Below are 10,752 nucleotides of genomic sequence, written 5' to 3'. Positions count from 1 at the left end.
TGGCAGGTGCACCCCAGTATCTATGGAAGAGATATCCATGTTAGTTAGGAAGCAAGGTAAGTTATCTAAAATCTAGGCTATGCAATGGGCACCAAAACAGCTGATTCACAACTTATTAAAGGAGTATTCCAAAGAATTAGAGATGAGTCAATTATTCCAGATTTGATTCACTGAAGCTTCACAAAACTCTTTTAAAGTTTTGGATCCAAACCGATGTGGCTCCAAATGTTTTGGAATCTTAAAACACAGATTTTTTTTCTATGATTTTTTTTTTTTCATTCATTGTCTACAAATGATTTCCTTAGGGTTAAGGTCAGGGGAAGGGCTAGCATTAGGGTTACAATTAGGTTATGGTTATGATTAACCCTAATGCTAGCCCTAGCCTAACCGTAATGCTATCCATAACCCAAATTTAAAAAATTGTAGAAAATTAACAAAATGGGATAGGACATTTATATAAAATATCAGTGGAGGGGGATATATACCAATGTCTAGAACAAGTGGAGCATCATTGGTTCTTCCAAAGCCACATCATTCCTATGACCTGGCCGTGTCACCGTACATGTCATTTGTATGAGGGATGTTTTAACTCTACATCAGTGGCAGAGAAAATGGATCAAGGCAGATGTGCAGTCAGCCCATAGTTACCTTATTGTCCAGCCTTGGTCTACATTTGAGCCTCATTGCTTTTCACCCAAGTTTGAGTTATGGAAAATGCCTCTACTGTTTGCCAAACTACCGGGACTCCATGCGGATGGAACCCCCTTAGGCTGGATTCACACGACCGGTGCCCGCCGTACCGTAGCACGGTGGGCACACGGCAGGGCGCGGGGAGAGGAGGAGGGGGAGACCGCTGCTCACCTCCGCCCCTCTCCATATGGATACATGGTGCACGGCGCCGTATGCCCTGAAAAAATAGGACACGTGCGGCACCGTACAGCTCCCGTAGGGCTCTGCGCGCCCATTGCCGTCTATGGGGGGCGTATATATCGGCCCTTGCGGTCGTGTGAATGCAGCGAAATCCCATGTTGCTGACACTTCCTCCTGGGATTCCTGCTGGAACCCCAGGTTCCTGGAATCCTATCCTGCTGGAATCCTATCCTGCTGGAATCACAGGCTGATGCAATCCTATCCTGCTGGAATCACAGGCTGATGCAATCCTATCCTGCTGGAATCACAGGCTGATGCAATCCTATCCTGCTGGAATCACAGGCTGATGCAATCCTATCCTGCCGGAATCACAGGCTGCTGCAATCCTATCCTGCTGGAATCCTATCCTGCTGGAATCACAGGCTGATGCAATCATATCCTGCTGGAATCCTATCCTGCTGGAATCACAGGCTGATGCAATCCTATCCTGCTGGAATCCTATCCTGCTGGAATCACAGGCTGCTGCAATCCTATCCTGCCGGAATCACAGGCTGCTGCAATCCTATCCTGCTGGAATCCTATCCTGCTGGAATCACAGGCTGATGCAATCCTATCCTGCTGGAATCACAGGCTGCTGGAATCACAGGCTGCTGGAATCACAGGCTGCTGGAATCACAGGCTCCTGGAATCACAGGCTCCTGGAATCACAGGCTGCTGGAATCACATCTTGCTTGTATCCCAGGCTGCTGAAAGCACGGGCTTCTGGAATCACTGTCTCCTGGAAATCCAGGTTCCTGGAATCACAGGCTGATTGAATCCTATCCTGCTGGAATCATAGGCTGCTTGATTAACCAGCTTCTAGACTCCTAGGCTTCTGGAAACCCATGCTGCTGTGCTGTGACTTTCTTCTGGAAAGCTCCCATAATGCCAAGACTCCCTACTGATAGAGTCCCCTTCTGCTGGCAGATCTTCTGCTTCAATTTACTGCTGTTAGGTTCCCTTGCTGCTGGGACTCCCTGCACTTGGATAACATATTTCTGAGAATCGGCAGCTACTTTGATCCCCTGTTCATAGGACCCTATGCTGCTGAAAACCCTTGTTGCTGGGACTGTTTGGATCCCTACTGTGATCCCTAATGCTAAGGGAGGCACAAGCACTTAGGATCTCTATTGCTTGTACATGATGCTAGGACTCCCTTCTCCTGGAACCTCCTTCTGCTGGGATCCAAATTTTGTAATTCTTCTGAATTTACAATTTATTCTGATATTTTTTTCATAATTGGATAACATCCAGCTGGACCACAAGCTCCGGTAACTTTACTATTTCATCCAGAATCAGAGATCAAATGTCGTCACAGATTCCTAAAAGTTTTTATGTTAATCGTCTGCAAACTCAACAAACACAACAGAAAATTTCCCATCTCATTTTCAAGCCATCATTTACAGCTTCCAATTATCCTCTGAAAGTGGTATTTTCCTTTAAGAAATGGAGTGTGCAGATTACTATGCAGCCGGATCTGTATTCATGATGTCTGATTATACACATATACAGTAACCGTACACATTCTGCTAAAATAAGAACAAATCACTACCTGCAATCACCTGCAATTGTCCCGCGCTCAGTAGCACGCTGCAATCATGGTAATGCCATCCTGTCACCCACATTACAGCTTCTTTACATCTCAGGGGTCTATTACTGGGTAGGTGATGTTACGGGGTGTGCTGCCCACTGGCAAATGTTATGCAGGTTAAATGATGTTCTTAATTTGTCTATTATGTAACAGATGTTTATTTGCAGGCGCCATCTAATGGCCAAAGTTAATAACTACTTACATTCTGTTTTCCCCACCCACTAGCAGATACAAAGGATTGTGGGTAGGAGAAGGGCAGTTCCCTTCATGTCTACACAGAGAGAAGACCTATATTCAACCATCTTAACCCTTGTTGTAGTATAGCCGGTAAGGAGACTGTCTATAGGAATCTCTAGCTACTAGCAGTTATAGGACCACTATGTATAAAGTCTCTTATATGATGTAATGTATAGATCTGTAATTGCACTGTAATTGCACAGATAGGCCCAACCTCATGGTCCGCCATGTTTGGTCCCAGACTGTATATGTATCAGCTTGTTTCTTGTTATATGCTAATGTAATGTATGTAACATGCTCCTGTTATATTATTGTACTATTCTAATAGATTGTACATTCCTGTTTTTCTTCAGTTTCACCCTAATCCTACATCAGTTTAATAAAGCTACGGACTTTCAACCAGTCTCATTTGTTGAACTGTAGGAAGGCGTTTAACTGCCTGTCGAGCTCCGCATAGACCCGGGGGTACGTGAAGTGGGGGCAGGACAGTGAAACGGCTCCTGGAAACAAGCGGGAAAGATTTAGACTACACAGAGGTCTGCTACTGTCTACGCAGTCACCTGCAAACAGGCAACACAGCAATCTCTAAACGGTCAAAGCATGTCACAAAGCCAAGTGTCTTCTATCAAGACAAGATCACGGGCCAGTTCCTCAAAAGCATCTACCACTAGCAATGCAGCCGCCATCGCCCGCGCAAAAGCGGAAGCAGCGAGGACACGGGCTACCTTTGCTGAACAAGAGATGCAGTTGAAATTACAACAGGCTTCCTTAGAAGCAGAGAGGGCACGACAACAGGCTTCCTTAGAAGCAGAACAGGCTTCTCTAGACTTAGAAAGAGCACGCCTGGAAGCTACACTCGAGAAGCTGACAATTGAGAGGGAAGCCGCAGCTGCCATGGCGGAAGCAGAAATCTTAGAGGCAGCCGCGTTCTCTCACAGCGAGCCCAGCAGACACAGTAGCATGCCTGATCTGGAACAAGAACCCCAGGATACACTAGAACGCACTTCAGAATATGTCCTTCAGCATCCTGCGTGTAATCCTCAGACTACACATGAAACAAAGGTTACCAACTGCGAGTCAAGTCCAAGGCATCATATTTTATGTCAAGAAGCGGACCTCAGACCACATTTCTGCAAACAAGAGAATGACACAGCTCAAGTCAACTTCCCTGCCTACCAGAGAACCCAAGCTTCACCCCAACATCCAGGAAGTTACTACACTCCCAGACAATGTGGCACTGTGAAACCTAAAGAAGAGACTTCTGACAGGTATGGCTACACACCACACTCTCACCAAGGCAACCACTTGCCAACCTGTCTCAGCACAAACCAAGCCACTATAGACTTTGCTAAGTTCTTTGCTAGACGTGAGCTTGTCACCAAAGGACTTGTAAAGTTCAATGATCGCCCCGAGAACTATAGGGCTTGGCGATCCTCATTCCAGAGTCTTATAAGAGACTTAGATCTGTCTTCTAGGGAAGAGCTAGATCTACTGGTGAAATGGCTTGGGGATGAATCTGCTGAGCATGCTAAGAGGATCAGAGCCATTAACATAAACTATCCAGAAACAGGCTTAAAGATGATCTGGGATAGACTCGATGAGTGTTATGGCTCAGCAGAGGTTATAGAAAATTCATTATTCAAAAGAATTGATGACTTCCCTAGAATAGCTAGTAAGGGCTACCAAAAACTTAGGGAACTAAGTGATCTGTTAACTGAACTACAGGTTGCCAAAGCAGAAGGAGATTTAAAGGGACTTGCATTTCTTGACACAGCCAGAGGTGTCAACCCTATAGTGCAAAAACTTCCTCACAACCTACAAGAGAAGTGGGTCAATCATGGTTTTAAGTATAAGGAAATCCATGATGTACAGTTTCCACCCTTCAGTGTATTTGTGGAATTTATTACTCAGCAAGCAAAAATCAGAAATGATCCCAGTTTTGATTTTACTCTATCCTGTGCCACTCCATCTGGTCTTAAACAACATAAAACTCCGGTAGCAGTTCACAAAACTAATGTTTCTTCTAAAAGTAATTCTTACAGGCCTTCAAGCTCCTCCCACCAGGATGGAAGATCCACGGATCCAAGTAAGCAGTGTCCCCTGCACCAGAAGCCACATTCCCTACTGAAATGCAGAGGCTTTAGAGAGAAGTCCATGGAGGACCGCAAAGCTTTCCTCAGGGACAACAAAATCTGCTACAAGTGCTGCCTAGCAACATCACACTTCGCAAAGGACTGTAAGGTCAGTGTTAAATGTACAGAATGTGACAGCACAGATCACAACTCAGCTTTACACCCTGGGCCACCACCGTGGGCCTCGTCTCATATAGAAAGTGGCCAGGAACAAGGTGGAGAGGAGGGAAATACTGAAACAGAGACACCAGATGTTACTTCTCAATGCACTGAGGTCTGCAAAGGACTTGTAGGTGGCAGGTCCTGCTCAAAAATCTGTCTTGTCAGAGTTTACCCAACGGACTGCAAAGACAAAGCCTTCAAAGTATATGCCATTCTTGATGACCAAAGTAATAAATCTCTGGCTAGATCTACTTTCTTTGAGATTTTCAACATTAAGGGACCCGGCTCTCCCTACTCCCTAAAGACTTGTGCAGGCACTGTTGAGACGGCGGGGAGAAGAGCTACTGGGTACACAATAGAGTCTTTAGATGGTCGCACCTGCCTGACTTTACCAACCATAATCGAGTGTAACCAGATCCCTGATAACAGGTCTGAAATCCCTACACCAGATGTTGCAAAACACCAACCCCATTTGAAGCATATAGCTCATCTCATACCCAAGTTAGATCCTCAAGCTCAGATAATTCTGCTCCTTGGAAGAGATATCTTGCAAGTTCACAAGCCTAGACATCAAATTAATGGTCCTCACAATGCTCCATTTGCCCAGAAACTTGACCTAGGGTGGGTGATTGTAGGTGATGTTTGTATAGGTGGTGTGCACAGACCCACTTCGGTGAACAACATGCTTACCAGCACATTAGAGAATGGACGCCCTTCTCTCTTTCAACCATGTTACAGTAACATCTTCATAAAAGAGCTTCCACACAGCATTCCTCTACCCTGTCATATCACTAGCAACCTTTGTGACAACCATACTTGTACTAGTGACCATGACCACTTAGGATGCACAGTCTTCCAGAGAACAAAGGAAGACAATCAACTGGCAATGTCCTTTGAGGATAGACTGTTCTTAGAAATAATGGAGCAAGGAATAGTTAAAGATGAATCAAATAGTTGGATAGCACCTCTTCCCTTCAGACCCAAAAGGCAGTGTTTGCCTAACAATCGAGAACAAGTTTGTAAACGCTTTGCTTCCCTTAGAAGGAATCTTCAGAAAAAGCCTGATATGAAAGACCACTTCTTTAAATTTATGGAAAGAGTGTTTGAGAACTCCCATGCAGAGATAGCTCCAACCTTAAAGGATTCAGAGGAATGCTGGTATCTACCTATATTTGGAGTTTACCACCCAAAGAAACCAGGACAGATAAGAGTAGTATTCGACTCTAGTGCCAAATTTGAGGGTGTTTCCTTAAATGATGTCCTACTGCCAGGTCCAGACCTCAACAACCGACTCCTTGGAGTGCTTCTCAGATTTCGCAGGGACTCTGTTGCATTTATGGCTGACATCCAACAAATGTTCCACTGCTTTCTTGTTAAAGAGGAACACCGAAATTTCCTTAGGTTCTTTTGGTTCAAGGACAACAACCCCTTGGAGGAACCCATCGAGTATCGCATGCGTGTGCACATCTTTGGTAACAGCCCTTCCCCATCAGTGGCTATATATGGACTTAAACATTCAGCCAGGGAGGGTGAGAAAGAATATGGTTCAGACGTTACACAGTTTGTCAAAAAGGACTTTTATGTGGATGACTGTTTAAAATCGCTACCTACAAATGAGTCTGCAATCAGTCTTCTTAAGAGAGCTCAAGAATTGCTTGCTAATTCAAACCCGAGGCTCCATAAAATTGCCTCCAACAGCAAAAAATTAATGGAAGCATTTCCCTCTCATGATTACAGCAATGACTTAAAGGACTTAAGTACTGACACTTTTCCAATGCAACGTAGTCTTGGACTGCTCTGGGACTTAAAGTCTGACACCTTTACCTTCCAAGTCAGCGAGGAAGAGAAACCCTTTACTCGGAGAGGAGTACTATCTGCTATAAACAGCTTGTATGATCCTTTAGGGTTTGCAGCTCCTGTTACCATCCAAGGTAAAGCAATACTTAGAGATTTGACTCATGATGCCTCTGACTGGGATGAACAACTTCCCAATGAAAAGAAAGCACTGTGGGTAGAGTGGAAGGATTCTCTAACAAATCTCTCTCATCTACATGTTGCACGCTCATATGCCCCTGTGCCATCTACAGAGGTTCAGCTACAAAGACTTTATGTGTTTTCTGATGCTTCTATCAAAGCCATTGCTGCTGTGGCCTATCTTAAAACAGTAGACATTAAAGGACAATGTCATATAGGATTCGTCATGGGCAAAGCAAAACTTGCACCACTCCCTGAGCACACTATACCGAGACTAGAACTTTGTGCTGCAGTATTAGCAGTTGAGCTTGCTGAGATGATCGCAACAGAGATGCATTTGGAGATCAAAGATGCTGTGTTTTACACAGACAGCAAGGTAGTCTTGGGATATATCTACAACGAAAGCCGACGCTTCTACGTGTATGTCAACAACAGGGTTCTACGAATCAGGAGGTCAACTTTGCCAAAACAGTGGAATTTTGTTCCTACTGATCAAAATCCTGCAGACCAAGCAACTAGATCTGTTGCTGCCAACCGCCTTAAAGACACTACATGGTTTACAGGTCCTGCCTTTCTATACAGCTCAGAACACGGCACTACGGATCTTGAAACATTTAAACTTGTGGATGCTGACAAGGATGCAGAAATCCGTCCCAAGGTATCGACACTACACACAGTGACTTCAGACAATTACCTTAAGTCTCACCGATTCAGCAGGTTCTCAACCTGGAAATCACTTGTTCGTGCCATCACTTTCTTAATCCACATAGCTCGTTCTTTCAAAAATACCAAGCTTGCTAATGTGAAGGATTGTAAAGGCTGGCACCTCTGCAAAAATGTTCATGCAGTGACTGAACTAGATCAGTCAAAGAATGTAATCATTCGGACTGTCCAACATGAAGTTTATGCTAAAGAAATTGACAGTATCATTAATCACAGACCTATTCCTAAAGATAGTGTCTTAAAGAAACTTGATCCCTTCATTGATGTAGATGGCCTATTAAGGGTTGGAGGCCGCCTCAAGGAAGCAAAAATAGACTTTGAAGGAAAACATCCGATATTAATTCCTGGGCATCATCACATTTCCTATTTGCTTGTCCGACATTACCATGAACAGGTAAAACATCAGGGCCGGCTGTTCACAGAAGGGGCTTTACGAGCTGCTGGACTGTGGATTGTTGGAGCAAAAAGATGTGTTAGCAAGTTCATTTTCAAATGTGTCACATGCCGCAAACTTCGGGGTGTTTTCAAAACACAGAAGATGGCCAATCTTCCATCTGACAGACTGAGTACAGAACCTCCTTTCACTAATGTCGGGCTTGATGTATTTGGTCCATGGTTTGTGGTTACCCGACAAACCAGAGGAGGTCAAGCAAACAGTAAGCGCTGGGCAGTCTTGTTCACCTGTATGTCTGTCCGGGCCGTGCACATAGAGGTAATTGAATCAATGGACACCTCGAGCTTCATAAATGCTCTCAGACGCTTTATTGCCATTAGGGGGCCTGTGAAACACATTCGCTCTGACCGAGGCACCAATTTTGTGGGAGCAGCCAAGGAGTTACAGATTCCTACAAACCTGGATACTGTCAGTGTAAACAGATACCTAAGTGAACAGGGTTGCACTTGGACTTTCAATCCGCCACATTCCTCCCATATGGGTGGAGCTTGGGAGAGAATGATAGGCATAGCCCGTAGAATTCTGGACTCTATCTTCTTACAAGTGGGTATGGCCAGACTAACCCATGAGTGCCTAACTACTTTCATGGCAGAAGTATCAGCCATCATTAATGCCAGACCACTAATTCCAGTTACCAGCGATCCTGATGATCCGATGATACTTACCCCTGCAATGTTGCTTACTCAGAAGACTAAGACAACCTGTTCTCCAGCTGGAGAATTTACTACCAAAGATCTCTATAAATGCCAATGGAGGCAAGTACAAAGTCTTGCCAATACCTTTTGGGATAAGTGGAAAAAGCAATACATCTCCACACTACAACCAAGAAATAAATGGCAGAAAACTAAACCCAACCTCAAAGTCGGTGATGTTGTGCTGATGAAAGACTGCCAGTCACACAGAAACGCGTGGCCTTTAGCTCTTGTTACTAAAAGTTTCCCAGGGGAGGATGGGAACGTCCGCAAAGTTGAAGTCAAGGTCCATGATCAGAATGAAACCAAAATGTTCTTCAGACCAGTAACTGAACTAATCTTATTGCTGTCATCTGAGGACTCTTGTGGTGGCATCGATTGACGCCAGGCGGGGAGTGTGCTGCCCACTGGCAAATGTTATGCAGGTTAAATGATGTTCTTAATTTGTCTATTATGTAACAGATGTTTATTTGCAGGCGCCATCTAATGGCCAAAGTTAATAACTACTTACATTCTGTTTTCCCCACCCACTAGCAGATACAAAGGATTGTGGGTAGGAGAAGGGCAGTTCCCTTCATGTCTACACAGAGAGAAGACCTATATTCAACCATCTTAACCCTTGTTGTAGTATAGCCGGTAAGGAGACTGTCTATAGGAATCTCTAGCTACTAGCAGTTATAGGACCACTATGTATAAAGTCTCTTATATGATGTAATGTATAGATCTGTAATTGCACTGTAATTGCACAGATAGGCCCAACCTCATGGTCCGCCATGTTTGGTCCCAGACTGTATATGTATCAGCTTGTTTCTTGTTATATGCTAATGTAATGTATGTAACATGCTCCTGTTATATTATTGTACTATTCTAATAGATTGTACATTCCTGTTTTTCTTCAGTTTCACCCTAATCCTACATCAGTTTAATAAAGCTACGGACTTTCAACCAGTCTCATTTGTTGAACTGTAGGAAGGCGTTTAACTGCCTGTCGAGCTCCGCATAGACCCGGGGGTACGTGAAGTGGGGGCAGGACACGGGGCGTTCCTGTGTATAGGGAATATACCCCGCGCCTCTAATCTCCTTCTGCCATCTAGTGTTGTCTGATCTTTATATCTTATATTATCTGCAAAGTCATGGACCTGGATCTACAGCACATACATGTCCACACACACATACATACATACATATATATACATGTCCACAAACACATATGCATACATACACACATGTACATACATACATTTTCTGGTACATACATACATATAAACATGTACATACATACATATACATCTTAACATGTACATACATACATGCATGTACATACATATACATATACATACATACAGGTGCATATATACATATCTACACGTACACACATACATATACATACATAAACATCTATACATGAACATACATACATATACATCTATACATGAACACACATACAAACATATACATACATACATGTACATTTATACATCTATACATTTGCATACATACATACATACATACAAGTTATAATAATGTAACATTAGCTCTATGATGATTAAAATTTTCGCTAACTACAAACTGACGTGGATTTTCAAAAAAGTTACATGGACCGGTAAAGAGTAAACTGTAAAACATTGGTTTCTATAAATGTGTCCCCCAAGGTCCCAAAAATATAAAAAATAAAATAAATAAAAAACGGGACATTTATCAAGCTCAGAATTTTGGCTTAAAAAAATTGCCAAATACGGCATGTACCACTTTTTGGGCTCATTTGCAAAAAAAAAATTGAAATGCAGGAACATGGGTCTAGCTGTAAAGATTAAACCTGGTCGGAGATGAGCTCCCTGTCCTGGTGGTCTCTTGGCGTCTATGTAGTGGTGACTGTTC

General features: G+C 43.5%; 1 protein-coding gene across 2 annotated transcripts; it reads left to right on the top strand.

The window, feature by feature from the left end:
• Positions 1-2,613: 2,613 nt before the first annotated feature.
• Positions 2,614-9,819, top strand: LOC140132455 (uncharacterized). Of its 2 annotated transcripts, none has more exons than XR_011855657.1 (2): positions 2,614-9,510; positions 9,774-9,819. XR_011855657.1 is itself a non-coding variant. In XM_072151242.1 (2 exons), the coding sequence occupies exon 2, from the start codon at positions 3,338-3,340 to the stop codon at positions 9,254-9,256; it is 5,919 nt and encodes a 1,972-aa protein (XP_072007343.1). In that variant the 5' UTR covers positions 2,614-2,827; positions 3,091-3,337; the 3' UTR covers positions 9,257-9,819. The 2 variants fall into 2 exon arrangements, 1 of the variants encoding a protein (XP_072007343.1); XM_072151242.1 differs by having other exon boundaries at positions 2,614-2,827; positions 3,091-9,819.
• The last annotated feature ends 933 nt before the right edge of the window (positions 9,820-10,752 follow it).

This window comes from Engystomops pustulosus, chromosome 5 (assembly GCF_040894005.1).
Source record: "Engystomops pustulosus chromosome 5, aEngPut4.maternal, whole genome shotgun sequence".
In the NCBI taxonomy this organism is placed as follows: Eukaryota; Metazoa; Chordata; class Amphibia; order Anura; family Leptodactylidae; genus Engystomops; species Engystomops pustulosus.
This window is presented reverse-complemented; position numbering and strand designations above follow the sequence as displayed.

Excerpts from the sequence above, each read along its gene's own strand:
- LOC140132455 (XM_072151242.1), top strand. The coding sequence starts at position 3,338 with ATGTCACAAAGCCAAGTGTCTTCTATCAAGACAAGATCACGGGCCAGT.